A 22,227-nucleotide genomic window follows, 5' to 3' on the forward strand; every position below is an offset into this window, starting at 1 on the left:
GGGCTCGAAAACATGTCCTCGGCGACACTGCATTCGGGGAGACGTAGCGTTGTCGTAACTCATCCGCGATATAGAGGTATAACCCAGACACCTATAAGACCGTGCCGCAATTTCTCTCCCCGAACGCCCGATCGCTTTCAGCCATTATCGACGCCGCCGTGAAATCGCGTAAGTTATTGAGCAGGCTACGGCATATTGTCGCCCGGGTAGTCGAGACTATCGCCCGTAATATTCCGGAATCAATCAAGCCATTCGACTGCTAAACAATTTTAAAACAGTCACGACTACAGACGTTCGGGAACATTTACAGCCCACCGATGGGTACAGGAATGTTGAAAAGTTGAGGGGAAGAATGCTTCCGCCGTGCATCCATTTCACCGGCGCATCATAAATTTTTAACAAAAAAAAAAAAAGAAAAAAAGAAAAAAATACTCTTGCAACCCTCCCGCGCAATCCACTCCGTTTTACATCGATGGGATTCCTGCTCATTCTCTCGTATCCGCCGCACTCTGCACCCATCGACAAGCGCTCGCTCTAAATATGTAACCAGAGTGAGTGCAAAGGGGACTTGTCATCCTGTGGGGTAGATGGGTTTGTTCGCTGAGGGAAGTTCCCCCTGCGTAAGGGGGAAGAGAGATATTGACGCGGAGGAAAATTCGCAATTTTTCAATACCGCGAGGCCGGCTTTCGCCTGATTCCCTTTGACTCGCGACGTGCTGTAACGGTTCAAGTAACGCGTCTAATGCGTAAATAAAAATGAGAAAAGCAGTCGAATTCACACCGAAGAGTCGAGATAAGATAAGCTAAAACTGTAAATGGAAACATAACAGGTTTAACAAGTTTATAAGAGTCAAAAGTGAAAAGACATCTACGAAAATGAAGTCTTTGTAACGAAAACGTGGCAAAATGGCTTGAAAAAATCTGTCATTGAAATATCTACCCATTTTTTCACCGAAAAACTATCGAGCGTACTTGGACAGCAATAAAGAAAAGTAAGATCTGACTACGAATAAAAATTATCGAATTAAATTTTAAAATCAAACTTTACGCGTAGGAAAGGCGTATTTTATTCTTGCGAATGAATGAATAGACGAATGAATGATTACAAATGAACTAAACATTTCTTGTGATAGAAAATACCGTTACAGCGCCTGACACGCAGATCACTCTCGCATCCTGAGAACATCCCTATATTCGCTGATCAAAATCGCGAATACGGTTTCATGTGGATGTAATCGTGTAAATATAATGGAATTGGAGCAACGAGAAACCAGATATGAGCAAAATCAGTAATATTTTGGTACCCTTTGAGCAAGATGGTGAACTAAAGCCAATATTCCAGCTTCCAGAGTCTACGAATAGAAATATCGCCTTACTTGGATAAAAATGAAGCCTGCAGTCCAACCGACAAACCGTGCTTGTACAGAATTATTATGAAAATCCCGCGGAGAAACTGAAATTAGTATAATATTTTCATTGCATTACTATATGTATACGTCATTTAAATGAGAAAGAGTTACATGAATTGAGACAATCCTCAGACTTGAGCTGAAGATCCTATACTTCGGGAGGATTCTTATTTCGGTAGAAACTAACGTTTACACTTAATTGTTGCAGCGAAAAAATAAAATATAAGGATAACGTGTATTGCTCTGATCTGAAACAGACTGATACACGTTGCTCCGGTAAATCGTATAAAAAAAAAATTCTTCATCACCGTTGGTATTTGAAAGTTTAAACGGGTAATTAGTCCGTAATTAGCAGCTGCAGTGTGTATAAAATTTCAAAGGAAGTACTCTGCAGCCGGTGCGAGATGCCTCTCTAAAATTTATTTAATTTTTTTATTCGCCACCAGTCTAGGTTTTTCCTCTCTCCCTCTCCCTCTCTCCCTCTCCCTCTCTCTCTCTCTTTCTCTTTCTCTTTCTTTCCTATATCTACCAGCTACGAGTAAATTAATCCGCTGCACCTTGAACGTAGGTACCTACACCGCGAATCAGAGAGACAGAGCGACGCGGATGATCAACCGTGTTTCACATCAACGTTTGCAGCGTTGTATTTTTCCCCGCTTTTCAATCTCATCATCCGGCCTGATACGACACTCGCTTTCCATAAGGCGGAAGCCTCGAGCGAACGAGATTTATGAACTGGGTCATAAATTCTGAGTAAAAATGACGCTTCTGCCACCGAGGTGATCTCTGAACGATGATAGAAATAATGGGGGTAGATTCCATCGTCTGAAATTCACATTTCGAATGCACGAGTGTGCAGGAATGGAATTCAGCAGCCATTGCTCTTGGAATTCGTATTTTCTCTCGACGGTATAATACGCTGCATTATTTTCAAACCTACATATACAACACATTAAGTATACAGGGCAAAAGATAAATACAAATCCGGCTATCCAAACGGCGGAAAATTGAACCAAAAACTGCCCATCAGGGTTTTACTGCCGAAATTCTTACGGCCGGTTTGGCACTGTCTGTTATGTTCCAATGTTCACTCAGCCCTGTAATATCCCTGGGGAATACAACACGCTGAGTCGTGATAGCTGATATTGTTTTGCGATTCGCTAAGAGTGGGCCGGTATTTTTTTTTTTTTTTGTTTTTTATTTTTTCTCGTATTGAGAGAGTTTTTCAATGTTGATCTCGGAATTTCACGGACACGCGAGTTTTCCCTCGTATCTACAAGCTGCATCGAGTATGCCTGTGCCTTCGGCTAATTTATATCCAACATGGAAATCGCGTGGTTCGTCTGAATATTCATACGTCTGGTTACGAGACTGGCGAGTCTTTTTCACGGAAAAGCCGCACCGCGTGTAGTGGCGAGTTTAATTTCGTTGGTAAATTTTCGACTCCTGTGCACAGTCGAAAAGCGAGTATAACAATTATCGTTCGTTTGTTGGAACTCACACGGAAAAGATCTTGTGTAATTTAGAACACACGGAGCTACTCGCGGCTCGGACCAGAGGGCAGCTACACCAACTTCGAGGAATTCTAAGAGGAGGTTGTTGGTCGGATGTCGGAATGCTGTGGGTATGACTTTAATCGCGGTTTTGTGGAAATTTCCACAAAAGTACATCGCAAGCTAGCCGAACACGCCGCGCGTCTGTTTATCTTCAACTAACAACCAACAATTTTCACCGAAGGGAGTTTCACTGTAGTGAAAAGTCGCGGATAAAGGGGTGGAAAAAGCTGAAACTTGGTAAAATTTTAACCTACACGTGTAGTCCAAGATGATCAATGAAGATTTTAGAGATATGAAAAAACATAAAATTAATCACGATGTACCATAAAGTCCCGTTTATTCTGCGAATGAGAAAATTTAACGGCTTCGTGGCAGCTGTACTTAGGATTGAGATTTGAGCCCAAGATTTTCGCTTCCTTTATTTTCACTTCTTTCGAGATACTTCAGCCCATTGGAGGAACGAAATTCGAGCATCTATACCGTACATTGCAAACGATCCTAATACTGTGCAAAAAATAATTCGACGGACCAGCAAATTTTCGTATTAAATTAATATGGAGATAGGGAGAATACTAGCTGTCAGAACAAAAATTCTGACTGTAATAACAAGGATTTTGCAAATTGAATGCAAAGAGGACTTCCCAATTTACCAAGCCTGTTATTTAGACTTGGAAAATTCAAACTCGTATGACAAATCTTTTTTCCGTCTCTACACCAGCACTGAAACTTATTTCCTTCCAGTACAATTAGCGTACGGGGTAAAAACTATATAAACTAATGTAAACGAGTTCTTTTTCCTCCGTAGGTATCAGCTACAGACGCATAACCGCTTTTCACGCCGTGAAAGCGTTTTGAATCTTCAAGATCTCTGAGGGGATTCTTCAGTTAAAAGATAATAAGCGGCTTGACGCCCGGCGTTCGCTGGAGACGTGAGGTGCTCGTTGTATAACAGCCTGGCCATTCTGCCTTGCAGACCACATCCTGAGCTTTGCCGTAAATTAAGAATTACAACGTAAACGGTCCGGCGTATTTTTTTGTTCTTCCCTTTTCCTCCAATTTTTTATTTTTTTTATTTTTCTGCCCTTTTTTCTCTACTCGTCACTTCGAGCTTTGGTCGCGTGGCATCTGCAGGACTCGCGAAAATTCATACGTGAAAAGGAGTTAAAATTCACCATGTACTCACCAGAGGTGAACTTGAACCTCTGGAAAACGGTGTCGATACTTACGACTTATGATTTTGTTTTCTTTTTTCCCTTTTAACAAACCGCTCGTTTGTTCAAGCGCACGTGGCTACTTTTCTCGTTTTAATCATAATCCCTCCACGTCTCCCTCGTATAGTTATTATTTTCTCTCTGTTGAAACCACCGGGGGTATGAAACTCGTTTCGCCGAAAGAAAGAGATCCTACATAATTTAAAGGATTAACCGTAAACTTGAGTCTACGTTCTTTGTGTCGGTTTGTCTTTCATCCAAGTTCTCAGTCGTTGTTTTTCTCGACCTTATCCCGTCCGAGAAGCTTATCTATTTTTCGCTCTTGCCTTAATTTAATTATTTTTCTCTCTTTTTGGCACAAGTCTCTTGTACATACCTCTTATTGATTTAGGTACCTCGCTGGAGTTCGTTCGTACAATTTTTACTATCATTCCCTCCAATTACGGTCAAAAGCTTTTTGTATTCTATTTTATTAGACGGAATTTATAGATCTTTTCCAAATATTTTACTCCAATGCAATATGCAATCCTACATTACGTAACATGCGTTACATACTAATCGATGAATTTATGACGAAAGAAAAAATACGCAACTGAAAAGAAATCTGGCCACGCGCAGGTACTTTTTATATCGACATGTCGACGATATTTATAATATTCATTATGAATAGACTCGACTATGTACTCTTCCCTCGTTTCTACCAGCAAGATCGCTGTGCTGCAGATATTAGCTATTCTCGTTGCGATCGATCACATCAAAGACTGGATATACGATTTTGAATTTTTCCCATAGACTTCATTTTTTATTTCAGCTTTCTCCACTTAATCTCTGAAAGATCGAAGCCTCCGTCGATTCGGTAATTCGAAGTGGGTTTTTTCGTCATTTTCTCGCTCTCTCTCTCTCTCTCTCTCTCTACGCAGAGATGAATGCAGAAGGAACGAGTGAATGAGAGCAAAAACGAGTGCTGGAGAGAGAAAGAGAGAAGGAGAGGATGGAGTTCGCCGAGTTAATAACGAACTAGAGAAAGATAGACGAAGTAATCCATCATACGAACTTATCCGTCAGCAACGGACGTTCCGAAGTCGCTACTTGTACATTTAAGTCGACAAGGTAGAGCAAGAAGGAGAGAAGGTTAGAGCGAGAAGGAGAGACCGTCTCCATGCCAATTTTTACTTGGGTTTCTGTTTTTTCTAGCACTTGTGACCGAAGCCGAAAGTTTTAGACTCAAGGAGCGCGGTTTCGTCAGGCCGCGAAGGCGACCCCGATTTGTAAAGTTCGTTTGACAAGCGGGTAATTTATTAGGAGCTCTCGGTCAATTTATTAACTTGTTGAAAAGAGTTTCCATGCCATACGACGGATGCCCGTCACTGCGGTCTTACGCCGAATTTAACATTACTTTTCCATCATCGCGAACGAGCGGGACACGTGAATTCGTTATTTATTTGCAACCGTTATTTGTATAACGGCTAGAGTAGAGTTATTTATTCGAGATTAACATTGCTGTATATTACAGTAAATCGCATGGATTGTGCGAGATTTTCGATCGATTCGATCAAGGAGTCTTCTGTACTGGATATTCGTCAGTACGAAACTTACGAATCTTTTATAATTGCGAAAATATTCATAACTACGGATCATTCTTTGCCATTAATTGTACATTCAACAGCGAATTATTCTGAGCAACGCAGTTTTTCCAGCTCCCCAATGATGCTGTCAGATTTCGTAAATCTTCGCCTCTCGTTGATATGTTGATGCACCGGTCGATGTAGAAACAGTTTTCGCAATAAATCAGATCAATCGTTGCTGAATCTTTCATCTCCTTGACTATGATTGTTCAAACAAGTCGATCGACGCTTCAACTGGCGGGAAACTAGATTGACATCAGATTACGAAACAGATGATTGATATTGAGGAATTTCGAAGATTTTTCATCGAATCAATCTGTGAAAAGTGAAGTGATTATTTTTCGCAAGCTCTGATTCTTGGATTATTTCCCGCAGTTACAATTGGGATTTGTATCTATCCCCTTGAAATAGCGGCTGAACACTGAAACTGTACGTTCTCAATTTCAACGGCTTTGGTAATCGCGTGATAAAAGTTGGACACTGCGATTTACGTCTAGCTGGATTTGCTGTAAACCCCTCATCCGGGTCTATTATCCTATGAAATTTCAGCTCTAAACGGAGCCAATTTATCCACTTACGACCCTATTTTCAATCGATTCTAACGCACAGAATCTTATTGTCGTGTATCGACGGCTCTGCCAATATTCATTTCAACGATAAGCAATCCAATAATGTAGCACGGCGAATTGAGCTGATTCTAATTCTCAAATCAATCGCGTTAAGACTGTGTGTTCACCTTTTATATCGAATTTTGTCCTCCCAAACTTCTCATAAATCAGCCTCAACACGTTTGTAAAATTTTGATCACAGTTGAGGATATGGCCATATATTCTATTACACCGAATTGAAACTTATGCGAACCCTTCACCTGCCGTTCGTAAACTAAACTCGGAAACTCACCCAGCCATAAACATTACCGAACCCCCAGTTTTGATCGGGGTTGAGACCCCGAGTATCCACACCTTGCTTATACGCTAGCCGGCATAGCAGATGAATGAGAATAATTTAAAGGTCAATTTTCGTTCAGTATTTTACGCTGCATAATTACTTTTCGCGATAATTCAGTTCGCGACTAAAGGAAAAATATATATATATATATAGATATATATATAGATAAAATGTCAGAAAATATTTATTCAATGCAAATTACACAACCCAGTTGTACAATTTAATTCATAACAGTTGTTAAATAAAATTCAAGTCATTCTCAGGGTATACATCAAAATAATAGTTGCTTGATTATAGCTTTGAACAAAAGGAATTCAAAGAATCTGTCGACTAAAGAAACACGAAGTAAAGACACAGATATGCGAGACATTTTCAATACCAAGGTATAATTTAAGGGCAGGTATTTCCGTGCTGTTCCAAGGAGCTGTAAATTTCGTAATATTTCCTGCAAAGTGCTTCCAGGACCTCGAGGATCGCCGAGAACGTCTCGGCTTGTTATTATACCTATGTATAGTCACTGGTATCTTCGTCGAGCGTCGTTTTTGAGTTTGAAAATGCAGATGAACGGATTGAATTATTCATTCGTAAACAAGAGTGTATATTAAGCAGGGGAGCCAAATTGAATACCGAATTTTCGCGTACTGGTCGATCCAAGCGGCGTAATCCCAGGGCAATTACTCAAAGTCACATATGTGTTTCCACAACGCTACCGAAACTGCGCCTTATTTCAGAAAGGCGATGCGTGAAAAATTTATTGATTCGAGCCTCTCTCGGTTTGTAATCAGCTGTCGCGAATTCGGAAACAGACTGATCGCAGCTGGGTCTTTGTGATCTTGTGGTAGGTACAAAGTCTCCGCTGTTTGGGAAACGTTAGAACCATTCATCATCGTTCACTACCACTGGGAAAGCTATTTTCATAAACATTGCGCTAAACGAAGATGGAAATTTTTCTCCCCGTTCTCAATAAACCCACCGATTCATCATTCCTCACGATGTTCCATTCGGTTACCACATCGAAGATCCAAGATACTTTTATTATTTCTGCAGTGAAACTTCGTCTCAGCTTCCGAGACGACATCGAGGAGTGGGAAATCTCAAGCGTGCAGCTTTATACGCGAGCATAGAGGACGAGATCATAACTGCTCGGTATAACTTTTCATTCTTGTCAACTTTTATATTCCGCACGTTTAATGGCGCGAGGTCTTTGAATATCGTCCGTTTTCAGGATCGTCGAGAGCCTTGAAGTAAGATGCGAAATAAAAAAAGGTGTATAGGTGTAATACAAAAGCCAAAGAGTGTCAACGGTGGAAAAAGAGAATGACACATAACGGCACACTGGATACTATCCACAAGTCTGGGGGATACTTAACCGGAACCCTGCGATAAGGGTTGGACGACAGATATTGTAGCGAGAGTACCGGGTGCGCTTCGTCTTAACGAAATCTGGCTCGGTCAATTTCTGCAAAACTTCGAGAGGGGCGTCAACAGAACCGCGGACTTTTTTGCGGCTACCATCGGATGATTTACACTCCGAGTTCATTGAGAGTACATACTTCGCGGCTGTGTGTCGGTGCGGATAAAAGAGTCTGAAGTTGGCTACCGCTGTCCCGGAATACACTGTGTATTGCACACCTGGGGTTCTTTCTGCTTCTTTACGTCGTATTTCAACCGTGTAAATGTAACAGTGAAATACATCGTTCGCCCAACTCTCTGAGTAGAGAGTGCTTTGTGCGATGGTCGCTTGGAATAGAATCGCATTTGTATACCTCGTAAGACCTTTCGAATACGATTATACACGAAATGACGGAGGATCAGATCCAGACAGAGGGGAAAACATCAACGGACGTATACGAAACGGACGACGACTCGTGAGAAAACCAAAGTAGAGTAATAGTAGGCTTGAGTAATAGTCGCGTCGTCGAAAGCTTTCACCTTAAGGGACCGTTCGATGGAAATTGAAAAGCAGGAACGGTAGTGATTGAGCTTTAAATTTATACGCATACTTTTCTCACCGGCGACATGTCGCGACAAATGAAAAGAGAATATTTCTTTCATGTCCGCATGCTTCCACGTGATTCCGGTACGAATTAGGGAAACGTGCCAAGCGACGACAGGCCGCCACTCTCTGGCTCGCCGTTTCCTCTCTGAACGAAAATCGTGTTGAAAATCAGTCGTCGGCTGAGAAGCGACCTAAGGTGAGCCTGCGAAAATTCATCCATGTACCTATCCGAATACTGCATGAAAATTCCGCTGTGAGATTTCCGACTACACTTATCAGTGCTCGTCGTCTCTCTTGTAACGAAAGCTGCGAGCAGACTCGCTTCCTTATTTCCTCTTATTATAAATAAGATGTGTTTTGAAATTTCATACTGGGTGAAGCGATTCTCGGTTAGAAGCCTGGGATTTTTTCATCGGGTACAGCGTTGTCAATGAAAAGTGCAGATCATTCGGAGGAAAGAATAAAGGCTAGAAAAAAAAAAAAAGATCGATGCAGCATTAAAATTAGCGATTACATTAGCCGGTGGAATTTCACACTCGGTCTCCGAGTTTTATCGTTGGTAGAAAAGTTCTCCCCGAGTCAATATTTACCACTGGCCTAGCCTACCCTGAGCGTTAAGTACGACTATGAAAAACCGCAGTCTCCCACCAGCAACACGAATTAAACCGTCGTAAATCAGTCTTAAGTGTCCCGTTATTCTACCAAGCGGTGATGGTTTGTTTCAGTTTCGGTATCCCCTGTACTCGGTGGACAGAGGACACCCGAAGCAGAGGAAGGGACACCGGCTTTCAGTCTATACGCCGTCGTACGGCAAACACGCGGACATGACGGCGTCCGGCCGTTCTATTAATCTCGCGACGTCTTCTCCCTCGAATTAGATCCCCGGTTGAACCTAGGCGGCGAAATTACGCGTCAACTACTCGAGATTCTTACGCGGAGGGGGAAGACCTTCTTCGGGACGTCCGAAGTGCGTGCAATTACCTGCTTGAATCCGCGATACATGACGCGTATTTCCTGCCTGGTGAATTTCGTCTGACGAAGAAGCTCCTCCAGGGCGACCGGCCTCGTCGTTGGCTGCCTGGCTCGCGTGCTTTCGAATTCGAAGAGCGCCTCTTCCGGTCCAGGCGAGTCTGGCGGTGTGGCCATGTTCTCTTCGTCGACGTTACACCTCCGTCGATCCTCCTCAAGGCACCAACGATCCTCTCGACATGGTTTGAACTTGAGGAGAGATCGCAGCCGGGAAACGAATCACGAGATCGCAGCTGCCGGTCTTTGATCCACAAACCGAGCTTAAGATTTGTCGAAGCGTCGACGATCACTGTTCAATTGCTGTGATTCTTCACCTCTGTCGCAATTGGGATAACCGAAGTGGCACATCAGATCGGTTCGTTAAAATTCTTTAAACAGTCAAGGTGTCAGCTTTGTCAAGGGCGTTCGCGTACCTTGATTGCCTTCGCGAAACGGACACGTGTATCTGTATGGAGGAGTTGTCGTAAAGTCCCGAAGCACGCGGCTTGATGGTATTCTTCTTCAAAGTACCCATTCGTTACCTTAATAGTACTGCGATAAATTCGACGATAGCTACTCGAGTCTAGAATACCTAGACTCCGATAGATTTGCCAGAGAGGTTTGCAAACAATAAGGTAGACTCAAGGTAGCCACGCAGACACGCGATGTTCATTTGTTTTCACTTCCGCGCCAGCGAACTGTCACCCAGCTGCCCAATCGCCTGGTGAATTGTACCTTCTTTCGGTTTATCGCCTCTCCTCGGTCTCTCGCTCTGCAAACTTTTCTCACCTTTTTTTTTTTTATCTCCTTCGGGTGTCAAATTTTATCCGTCTATTTACGCCGCACCCTTAACACAATCCTTGGATATTTGCCACAGCTCCGATTGCTTCGAAAATTTTAACCAATCTCTTTCCACGCTGTGCATAATCCATAACTTGTAGCCACTGATTACAGAGATCAATTAAAGTCAAGGTAATCTTATCCGAGCAGTTGCAGAACTCTTGGCTAGCTTATTGAACGTGCAGCTTGATTGTGGGATTTTTGATTAAAAATAATCGAGCCCTAAATTTTAGATAACAATATTTGTGGGCGTGTCGTTCTTTGGTCCGTAGTTCAGTGGCTGTGAAACTTTGAGAATACACAGCTCGGATCACGATACGGTTGAAAACGTCACTGTACGGCTGAAAGCTGTCACTCCGTACGTCCTCCACTTCGGATTTATCCTCAATGACTAAAATCAGACGAGAAGCGTAAAAAATTTAACGAACTAGTCTCTGCGAAAGATTTCATCCCCCCGTTTGACGGGGCTTTTTCGCTTGCGTCCGGGGGTCCGACCAGTTCGAGGCTGCACTACCGAAACACGACCGTCACACACGGAGCGCAACGTGACTGCGAACGGTCGACGCAACGCGCGAGCTTTTTCGTCGCACCTCCTTTCGAGTGCTCGGCGGGTTTTTAAAAAATCTTTAAATCGCGAGTCCCGGGTCGCCGACGACCTCGCCGTTCACCTGCTATCACTCGGCGCGAGTGACATCGGCAGTCAGTCCCTCGGCCATGTGATTTCCGAGTACCGGGCCCGGTATCGAGGAGTAAGGTACGCGTCGGGCACGACACTGGCTGCCCGGGTTGCGCGTCGCGACGCTTTTCCCCACCACGACGGCTCGCGGGGCACCTCGCGCGGACGCCTCGATCGCCTCGACGCCCTACCCAGCGCCGGAGCGTCGGAGCGCCGAGCCCCGTCTTCCTACCTAGCCGAATTATAGCCCTGTGTTCCCGTCGCCTTGGCACCCGCGCTCCGTCCGGCCCGCAGCCTCCAGTCAAGAGCAGCCGCGATCCGGATCGGATCGCGCGGAACGAGCACTTTTCTCTGATACTTGGAAACGCGATTCTCACGCGACCAGTTTATCGTCTATCGACGACCTTGCACGTCTCATTCATCCCTGCCTTACGGGGGACGAGGGGATCCGATCGGATGCGTTTTCAATTATTGATTCGTCTGGTTGGTTTTTATACCGTCGAGAATACGTTCACACGTGGGCCTCTGAGATTCATCGATCAATCGTATCACGGTTTTATTTATTGTTTTACCGGTTAATCGATCGATCGATTGCTCGAAGCTACAATTGAAACAAGTCTGCGATCAATCGATCAGTTTGCGCAGAACCCGCAGAACCTATATAGACGCGTGGTAATGAAATTCATTTCCGTTGATGATACAAACTTTAAAAGCTCGACACATTCGTCGCTGGAACATATGAACATTTGTCCGTATATATGTATTATATATTTATATACTTTGGGTCCTCGGATATTTACCTTGAGATGAAAGAGTCACGTGAGAGCCTTGAAATTATATTTAAAATGACACAGTAATCGTGTTTACGCAGCGGTGGCTACTTTGCTAGACTTTTGGTCACTCAACATTAATCACTTGGATTTGGTTAATTGGATTCTTGACGATACAAACTTTTTTTCATTTAAAAAGCTCTTTCTCTACTTTTATTACACATTGTATTCTACATTATTCTCACGTAACAATGTCCCTTATAATTTCACCAAACATATCTAAAAAGAAGTATTGAAGCGAAATAATCGACTCCTGATCGCGTGGTAATTGAGTCTGAAAAATCCATCCCAAATTACGCGTGTTTCGATAAACAAGAAGCTCGACAAAGTAGGGGATTTCTCATGGAGAATTTCGCAAACTCCTTACTCATCCGGGCGTAAAAATCACGAGCTTGCGCGTAGGTAGGTACGTCCGAGTTTCAGGGGGTGCGAAAATTCGAAATAGTTGACGGACCCTCTTATTCACGGACGAGTATCCAATCGCGGTTAAATCTCGTTCTACGGGATGCGGAAAAGTTAACTTTTCCACCCGCACCAATCCCCCAGGACCAAAGGAACACGGAGCGGCATATCGACGCGCCCTCCTCGGTCCAAGCAGCCAAAACACCCCGAAACACAGAGTCGGGGTGGCGGATCTATCCTACGGGAGCAGGCGTGCCTCCCCCGATCCCGAATCCCGCCGAGGTCTCCTGATAGTTCGTTTATCCTGAGTTATTTGTCCCGAAACCAAATTCGCTTTCGCGAGTATAAGTCTTTGCTGAAAGCGTTCGTTTTCAGTCGTCGTAAAACTGGTAGCGCGAAAGTTGCCGTATAGATATATGTGGGCGATAAAAATAACTTGTGCGATTTCAACGCTCTACGCTCGCCAATGATCAATACATTATATTATATTAATAATATACAGCGAGATTCCGCGTCTCTCGATCTCGGTCTCTTAATACGACAAAAACCTTCAACTTTAGAGAGCCGTTCTCGCAGCTCGCTGTTTCGACCAGCCTCGTCAGCAGGGTCAACAATACGGGTTGTGAAGGGGGGAAAAAGCTCTTCTTCACTAAGCACGGCTGCCTAAGGGACGCCGTTGTGTTTCGAACCCTGTACCTTATATCCGACCTCCGTCGTGGATGAATATCTCTTGCGAAATTGAAAACCCCTAAGGCCAGCGTCTTTTGTATAAGGAGAAAATGGTACCTTGGATTTGGAAAGGGAACGAAAAAAATAAAAACACGGAAAAGAATTTGAATGAACTTGATTGAATAAGTGCGACTAGCGATTACTTTGTCGTCTGCAACCTGCGGGAGTGGGTTATGAAAATTAGAAAATCCACCCCGATATTAAAATTTATAAGTTCAGAGTGCGAGCTGCGCAGGCTGTTCAGCGAGAAATTAATTTAATCCGATAAAAAAAAATCATTATTGACGCCGGGTATTAAAAGCCTATATGCATAACGGTGATTAATCACCGCGTCGAAAGCATCCGGGTTATACAATAGTGCTGGATGCCTGGTATACAGACTCTGTAGTTTTTGGGAGAGGGCGTGTACAAACCTCAAGGCTCGAGTCATAGTTACGGGGTGTAAAAAATTCATTAGAAAGCTCTACCTTGTAACGAATGGTGGATCGCTAATTGTAGTAATCCAAATGTTGTTACGCCCAATCAATGCTAACACATTTGGTTTTATACGCACCGGTTTCACCCCCAGATTTAACTTTTCATCCCAGATTTGCGGTCTTTGCCGTGGTTGGTTAGTAGAGGATTAATTATTTCGAATCATACACAGCTGCAGCTTACCATGTTTCAAGATTTCAAAAGGTTTGTCCAAAAACCGGTCAGTACTAACTAATCAGTTGCGACTTCTACAGCCGAGACTCTTCGTTTAGAGTGCGACGTACTTAAATTTCCATAGCACTTCCCGTTTCACGTGAGTATAGTGAATGGGATTTGTTCACGACACGTGTAAACTCCGAGGCCAGCGGAGATATTTCGAACCATTTCGAAGATTGCGAGAGCTCTGTCGACCGTTTTTCACTAGAAGTCAGCTTCGGGCCGAGCGAGGGGAGATAGGGCGATAGGAGAAAGCAATTTAATGAGACATTGCGATGGGTCGAGGAGAAACGGAAGCATGCATATATTCAGGAGTACAGGGGATTTCAAATTCGGGCTGGAATATTGTTATAGAATCGTCACAGAACGATCTAACAACTCCGCTATAGTCCGAAGATACGAAGATCAAGCGATAGAAATATTATCTGCAGCGAGAATTCCGTTGCTGGAACTTGAAGTCGAGACACGAAATGAAGCTTATGATGTACATTCTAATGTGGATGCTGCGGTAATGGCGGTTGTAGCTTCTCAAAGTCTGAATGTTCTACTTATGAATAGATACCTGCGTGATTTCCTATACCCTTGTATACTGCAGACATTTCTAATTTCTTACTACGTTCCGAGTTCGTGGAAACATTCATCGCGGCTCACTGCGGTTGGGTAGTTAAACTGCATTACATAATTCATGCGATGCTTATCGATCATCGCGTCAGTCGAACATCCTGTGAATTATACATATATCCCGGTAGTCTACTTGGGTATAGGATAGATTTTCTATACCTTTTATTGTAGAGGTATTTGATGTAAGTGGGTACTCAATTTTTTCTTCCTCTCTCTAATTGGCAACAGGTTCTTATAATCCGCCCAATATTATAGATTCAGGGGATTAACGACCACTCACGCTGCACAGTTTCGTCGATTAATTGATGATTCCAACCGTATAATAAGTAATCCAGCATCCGACAACTGTCTGTAATATACATCCACCTGCTTGTTCATCATCATCTTCTAAGAGGATCCTACAAATTAAGTTAGATCCGCTCATGTGGCGTGAAATCCAGTTAACATAACAAACCAATGTAAGACCGCATATCTAGGGGTTCGGGTAACACTAACAAGATAGATTTCACTTAACACGTCATGAGGCGACATGTAATACGAACAACATACTTTGGTACGTGCAGGTACTCAACCGCGAGTAATGATGATTTTCAAGCTGGTCGAAAACCATCCTGATATCTATTTATACGCGCCAATGTTTTACGATACCATACCTGTAACTTGGACACTTGACAATAATTTTCGATAATAATATTCGTTAACAAGTAATTGATTACCCGCTGAAAGCCAACCACCGTACCCGATACCGCAGGTACTGACATTCGTGACTCATCTTTCAATGATTATTGATGAGGAGAAACATCAATATTGCGCGTAGCTCAGTTTTCGTATAGGTATTGTGTAGTCGACATCCACACCTGAACTCCAATCCAACGTAACCCGCAAGAATATGGGAGGAAGGTGAACTAAATCGATCCATATCCAATTTTTTTCTTCCAGAGATCGATTAAAAAATTTGCTGTTCTCTGTCTCCCTCGTACGTAAATTTGATCGGAAAGCACCGAAAGTGCAGGTTTTTTCATCATTTTAGACACGTTAATAAAGCATTTTGATAATAAAGTCTTGATAGAATATATAAAAATTAATCATTCCAGTAAGAGATCACAGATCAGCTGACAAACTTCTCTGCACTCCTGTTTAATTTTTTTTATATCTTCTTTCATGCGTGAGTTTACTTTACAAAGTTCATCATCTTTGGTAAGTCCGGTTTCTGCCCCGCGATGAAGATTCACTAATAAACGATACACAATTTTTTGTAGTCAATTTTGGGAGTACAAAGTTTCTAAAATATTCATTTGTGTTTTAACAACATCGGTCGTTAAAGTTCGTGATTTGTTTTGCTTCGACCAGTACAGTAATACTTCGTCATGGTAACTGCGCTCTGCATTATCTACTGTCTGTAACCAATGCACGCTTACCATCCAGTTACGCGGAAAATTAGTTCTAAGAACTTGTTTCACGTCAGAGGGCGAATTCAGGGATACGCATACGAAAGATTCATCCGCTTGTCTTCTGCTAGCTGTCAAAGCGGTAGGACGCGTGCCGACGAAAAGCGATGGGTAAAATGGATTCATTGTTGTTGAAAAGCAAATTTCGAGGCTCCTTGCTCGGCGCGTTGATGGGTGACTGCCTCGGCTCCGCTTACGAAGGGGACGAACTATTTAGCGCTGGCATGAAGCTGGTCATTCAAAAGTCTTTCGACAAGCTGCAAGGGCCGCATTTTAAAGGTTAGAAAAACAACCTAACCCAATGTGACAAACTTTTGTTGGATAACTTTCTTTCTCCGAATTAAATGAATATATTCCGGATTTAACCGTCAGACTCCAATGATATCGGTGGAAATTATTTGCTGATTCATCTTTCGTGTTATTCTCAATTTTGCAGCGCCTGTTATTCAATTCACTGACGATTCTGCAATGACTCGAGCCGTTGCCGAATCTCTGATCGAGTGCACAGGATTCGACCAGACACACATGGCCAAGAAGTTTGTCAAGTCTTACTACCTGGAACCCAACCGAGGCTATGGAGCTGGTGTAACCACGGTGAGTTTTAATTATAATCAGGAATATTACAATAGTTTGTAAAATTGATCCTGATACAGGATCTCCCTAGGGAAAGCAAAATGCACGACAGTAGGTGGTGGTCAGGACATATGATTAATACAAAATATTTTACACTCGTTATGGAAAATCAGAATTTGTTGCTTCAAAATCGTTTTGCGATGTTCTGAAACATTCAGTGAATCATTAAGAGCAAATATTCTATACAGTGAGGAAGATGAGACTCGTAAGTTCATATCACATCGATTGTAACAGTCTACATTGTTTCCATCGCGATCCTGTGCCAAAATTGAATTCTATCTTGGATAAATAAAAACGTCCGAAAAATTTTACCAAACTTTCCATACGTCCAATTGAACTTTGATCATTTATGTTTCTTACTACACAAGAATATGCGTGTAGCATCAATTTTTTTTTTCTTCGTTTGCATATAGGTATTTCATAAACTTCGAAACAACAAGTTCGTTGATGTACTAGGGCCTGCGAGGGAGCAGTTCAACGGCGAAGGTTCCTTGGGTAATGGTGGCGCGATGAGAGTCGCTCCAATTACACTTTTCTACTACAAGAATTCTGAGCTCATGGTTGATACAGCCAGGAAACAGTCCCATATCACTCATACGCACAAAACTGGAGTCGACGGAGCAATACTTCAGGTTGATAAAATAAATCTATACAATTAGAATGACTGCTCAAAGTTAAGCTTAGAATTTTTTTTTATTGTAGGAACAGATAGTTTTTTAATCTTGATTATGTCACTACTGTATTTCATAATGTACTTTCAGGCGATTGCTATTCAACAAAGCCTCTTATTAGATCCTAAAGAAGAATTGGATACCTGCAAGTTTACTGACAACTTAATTAATGAAATGGACAAAATTGAAATTGATGAAGAAGGGTGAGTGACTAGTGATTTAGCAGAAAATTGTATACTGAATTACTGATCAATCACGTGTTAATACCCTATACAATGCTTAGAATTTACGTGTTCAAAACTCGAAAAAGATTTCCATAACTGTAAATACAGTTTCATAAATTCTGCAAAACTATGGCACTTGTAAATGGAGATTCTCAAATAAACTCTTGCAGATTAGGTTTGGTTGACCCATCTCCTTACAAAACTCAATTGAAGTTACTGAGGAATCTAATCTGCGAAGACGGGGATGGGCCTCATGATGAAAAAGTAGTTCATCAGTTGGGAAACGATGTATCGGCACTTCATTCTGTGCCTACAGCAATTTATTGCTTTCTCAAAGCTCAGAAACCCATACCAGCCATACAGACGGAAAATCCACTGAGAAGAACAGTTCAATATGCTGTGAGTGAAACAGAGTCGAGAATCCCTTTGTGGAATATTATAACCCCGTTATTTTTAATATCCAATAAGTGTTCATGTATTACATGTTTAGTTACATTCTATGATTATCCAATAACTGCGGTTTTTTGAATGTTATTGAGAGACAGGGAAGCCAAAATTTGCTGACGCAAGAAATCGCTGCTGATCAATATGCTGTAAAAAAATCGGTATTTGAACTCTACGTATTACACCTCAAGATCATAGAACATGGCAAAAAGTCTGGTTATTAAGCGTTAGGCACTGAAAGAATATGAAAAGAGAATTATGTTGTGGCATCATTTATTTCAGGAAATCAAAATAATACACCATATATATTAATAGGAGCAACATCAAGTAACAATGAAGAAGACAGTAGATGAAAAGTCAGTTAAAAAGGAAAAATGTCTTGACATTTTAATTTTGGGTTAAGAAAAAAAAAGAACAAAAAAAAAAAAATTACTGTGATGCACCGAATTTACCGTGTAGTTTTACAATCTCAATTCATTTCAATTTAATTTCCAAGCATTCTAAGTCCTCAAAATGAAATGAATGGGTGTGATGATGTTCACTCTTTGCTGAAACCGAAATTTCGCAAGGAAGCGCTATGGTCGGAAGACGACATCTGCAAACTTGTTCGATTGTATAAAAATTCACCATGTCTATGGAGGAAAGATATACCTGCCTATGCAGACAATATTGCGCGACATCGCGCGTATCGAAGTATACACCAAAGTTTGAATATGCCACGTGTTACATTCACCGATGTTATGATGAAGATTCGAGAAACTCGGCGTCTATATCTTAACGAGCTGATAAAATCGGTTACCGAACAAGTTTCCGGATGTATGCACAAACCGGAACAGACCTGGTTCACCGTCATGCACGAGTTTCTTCATCGATACTTGGACTACGATGAATCTGCTGAGTTACACGTTAGTACACGCTGTGCATTGGCTGTTGGCGATCCGTGTCGCTTTAGAATAGGTGAAATTTTTGGTGCGAAGAGACCGTAATTGAATTAAGAAGAGAAAAGTAAACTTTTTTCGAAAAAATAGTTACAAATAACGATGACTCGTGTTGTTGCAGGATGCGATTTGTAGCATGGGCTGGAACGTCGGTCTCAATGATTACAAGCGCATACTTAAAAGTCTTAATTTAGACAATTTGAGTCCACCATCCGCAGGAGACCCGAGAAGCGAAGAGCATTGCTCAAACAGCAAGGATGTGCGTAAAGACAAAAGTCCTTACTCCGTGTCGGAAGAGGAATGCCTCCGTACAAATTGGCTTCCACAATCCAAGGACGAAACTTTTAGTCCATCATGTTCGCCTACCTCAATATCACGTCATCGCAATACTGCCGTTTCTCTGCTAGATAAAACCACGTGCAGGTCTTCGCGAGTAGAACATCGCTCGCCTCTGATGTCGTGGATTAATTCTGCGCGAAACAAGGATTCCCCGTTGTCCGATTATTGTTCGGAAAATAGTGCTTCAAACCTGTCAAAGTCAGGTGTTCAGTTCAGTTTGTACAGCGATTCTTTACTCTCTGAAAAATCCTCTTCAACGACTGTTTGTGAGACATGGGCGGATTACACTTGCAATCCTGAAAAAAAGCTTACCTCGTGTGGAGTGCAGTGGAATAGTTTGGAAAGTAAGGTGATATTAATCGGTAGATAGTATACGCGATTATACACGTCATTCAATAGACTGCAACAACATTATTATTGCAAAAAGCAAGGCTCTTTATTAACGGACGATGCAACGTGCACGAAAACCAAAAATGTGGCGATTTCGGCACAGTACGATGAACACGACGTGTTTGCTAACACTATCGCATCTCAACTCAGAGAAATGAATGTGGAAACAGCTCTGCAAGCTCAAAACCATATCAAAAAAGTAATCACGGATTATCGATTACATAAACCTGAAACAGTATGTCAGTATTTATTAATCGAGTATTGTTATTGTTACTGCAAATATTTAAAAAAAATGTTGTTATTTCGAGAACCGGAAATGGATCGTCGTTCATATTTGGTGTTACTTTAGCAATCCATCAGATTACTGCGACCAGAAATCAGCGAAAGAGGTAAATGTCGGAAAGTCTCGTCGCCTCGAGATGGCAAATCTTGTCACGTACAGCATCAACGGACGAAATCTCGAAATGCTGCAGTAACCGCTGGTACAGGTCAACAAGCTCACTTGCAATGTTCCAGTCGTGAGATCGAGGACACAGCGGCACCTCGAAGCCAATTTTGCCCGAATAACGCTAGATCCATAGTCTCTCAGCAATCTAAGTCAAGACCTAAAAAATCCTCTTTAGTTATTGAACCGACAATTACGCGCTACAAACGCCCAGTGTCTACTTCGTCTCGAATTAAACTTGCGAAAACCGACAAAGGCGTAAGATTTCTTATCACTTATCGTCAATATTACGACTGTTTTTTTCAACGTCTTGCGCAATTCACATGGTTCGCAAAGTCATATTTTATCTTTCCCAAAACTGCAGTCAAGTCGTAAAGCTTCACCGTTTTTTGAAGAAATTGGCAAACTTGCGGTATCGAGGAAAAAATTGCCCAAATCTATTCGGTGAAACACAATTAAAGAACAGTGAATCGAATGCAGCTCGACTCAATGGATCAGCGGCCGATAATGAACCAGCTAAAGAAATGTAATTTGCAACAAGTTCGGTTCACTGAAACTTGAATAGCTTTTCACCATTTCCTGCTCCTACAATTCCACTTTGTGATTTGAATATTTTTGTATTTCTCAAAGATTTATTCTTTTTTCTGCATTGTTTCTCCTGTACAAAATCGATCTCGGTCTTTTGTTTCCAGATCAGCCTAGGCGGCGATACGGATACGATCGGCAGCATGGCTGGCGCTATTGCGGGCGCCTTTTACGGGGAGGAGATGATTCGTCCAGAGATTTTAAAACACTGTGAGACTTCTGACAAGTTCAGGGAACTTGCTGATCAACTCTTCCACCTGGCCACCGCTTGAGAAACGAATAACAAGATGCTACAGTGCTCAATCGACTCTGCCATTTCATATTAATTGAAATGAAACGAGTTTTTTTTTTTTACTTCAGACCAACAAATCATTGGCGCGACCGTTGATTATTTTTTTGACGTCATTTTGATACGATTGTAAAAATATCGTTCTTATGCACTAGTTTCTTTGTTAGATACCGTATTTTACGACTTGTATAGCGCGCATTTAATTCATTCTCCGCGAGTAACGGATCACTTCGCAATCAGTTATGTCTTTTTTACGGACTGATAATTATACTTGTTTTGCTACAACTGACGAGTAAGGTGGTATTCCACAGATTATTCAATAGACTTTCATAATTTGAACAATCATAAGATATCATAAAAAGAACGTAATCTACTAGATCCGTTTTGAATCTCTATTTAATCATTCGTCGGTGACAATTTCTCCCATTGTACATTTATTATTGTTGAATAAAAATTATTCTATACTCGCTCGTTCTCGTTAAAAATAAATGCATATCATTTTCAGGTTATTGTTACATTTGTTCGTGTGTAATTACAATTGTAAATAACAGTACGATGAATTGTATAAACTTTTATACAAAGAAACTTCGCGTCATTTTTTATAATAATCAAATAAAATGACGCATAAAATCAATATTAATCGAAAGTTTTGCGCGAACGTTTGGCTTGTGAATTTGTTTCAAGTTTGACCGAAAAAATCTTAGAAACCGTCCGTAAATTACATTATCAGTTTCGAACCTTTTTTTAACCCTCCCTCCATCCCCCAAAGGAACGTTGTCGTCTTGGTGAAAGTAATATTTTCATATTCAAAGAACATTGACAATAAAACAAGGTCGCTAAAATACAAATTGCGCATTTTTGAAAGGTCACGTTACTTCGGTCGACCTCCATCCCCAACTGGCAACGTAATTTCTGGACGACTCTTTATACGCTTTGATATATTCCAGCCATTTCTAACTGCCTTAGAAGTGAAATCGAAAACCGTCTTCTTACGCATCGCGAACTCTTGCAACCCGGATTTTATAGGCATGTTCCAGGCAATATTTGTCTCGCTTACGCAATTTGGTGTGTTTACGCAGTTTTTCGTTCAATTACATTGTTTCTGAAAATTGAATTTATGAACAAGCTGCAGAGCGTCTTTATTTTACACGAGAAGACACATCGCGTATCCGTAATCAATATGACCAACGACTCTATGTAGTAGTCTTAAATAATAGAGTAAAACCTCAGCGATCGATCTAAAGATAGTCCCTAGTCTTTCCTGCAAAAAACCTATC

At 41.7% G+C, this 22,227-nt stretch overlaps 3 protein-coding genes across 9 annotated transcripts in view; 2 read left to right on the top strand and 1 right to left on the bottom strand.

Moving 5' to 3' along the window:
* LOC124222487 (Kv channel-interacting protein 4) overlaps positions 1–11,378 on the bottom strand; it is a 49,805-nt gene extending 38,427 nt beyond the window's left edge. The window contains exon 1 of the mRNA XM_046633504.2: positions 9,730–11,378. Within this exon, the coding sequence (XP_046489460.1) occupies positions 9,730–9,894 (165 nt within the window). The 5' untranslated portion in view covers positions 9,895–11,378. The remainder of the gene's footprint in view (positions 1–9,729) is intronic.
* LOC124222480 (dynein regulatory complex subunit 5) overlaps positions 1–16,195 on the top strand; it is a 58,139-nt gene extending 41,944 nt beyond the window's left edge. For 6 of the 7 annotated variants that reach the window (XM_046633487.2, XM_046633488.2, XM_046633490.2 and 3 more), the window contains one exon: positions 3,771–3,887. In XM_046633487.2, coding sequence (XP_046489443.1) covers positions 3,771–3,837 — 67 coding nt within the window. In that variant the 3' untranslated portion in view covers positions 3,838–3,887. Of the gene's footprint in view, positions 1–3,770; positions 3,888–16,063 lie in introns of those variants that run through there. The other variant, XM_046633489.2, reaches the window with a different exon arrangement.
* On the top strand, positions 16,100–21,777 carry LOC124222485 (ADP-ribosylhydrolase ARH3). The gene is made up of 6 exons (XM_046633502.2): positions 16,100–16,271; positions 16,429–16,586; positions 17,039–17,257; positions 17,387–17,499; positions 17,691–17,919; positions 20,769–21,777. The coding sequence occupies exons 1-6, from the start codon at positions 16,100–16,102 to the stop codon at positions 20,931–20,933; spliced, it is 1,056 nt and encodes a 351-aa protein (XP_046489458.1). The 3' UTR covers positions 20,934–21,777.
* The last annotated feature ends 450 nt before the right edge of the window (positions 21,778–22,227 follow it).

The sequence above is a fragment of the Neodiprion pinetum genome, chromosome 6 (genome assembly GCF_021155775.2).
Source record: "Neodiprion pinetum isolate iyNeoPine1 chromosome 6, iyNeoPine1.2, whole genome shotgun sequence".
NCBI classification, from domain to species: domain Eukaryota; kingdom Metazoa; phylum Arthropoda; class Insecta; order Hymenoptera; family Diprionidae; genus Neodiprion; species Neodiprion pinetum.

What these genes read in the sequence shown, in the direction of transcription:
- LOC124222485 (XM_046633502.2), top strand. Translation starts at nt 16,100, where the DNA reads ATGGGTAAAATGGATTCATTGTTGTTGAAAAGCAAATTTCGAGGCTCC. An exon ending in ATGGAGCTGGTGTAACCACG is followed by an intron (nt 16,587 to 17,038) that starts GTGAGTTTTAAT and finishes GTTTGCATATAG; the next exon opens with GTATTTCATAAACTTCGAAA. An exon ending in GAAGAACAGTTCAATATGCT is followed by an intron (nt 17,920 to 20,768) that starts GTGAGTGAAACA and finishes TTTTGTTTCCAG; the next exon opens with ATCAGCCTAGGCGGCGATAC.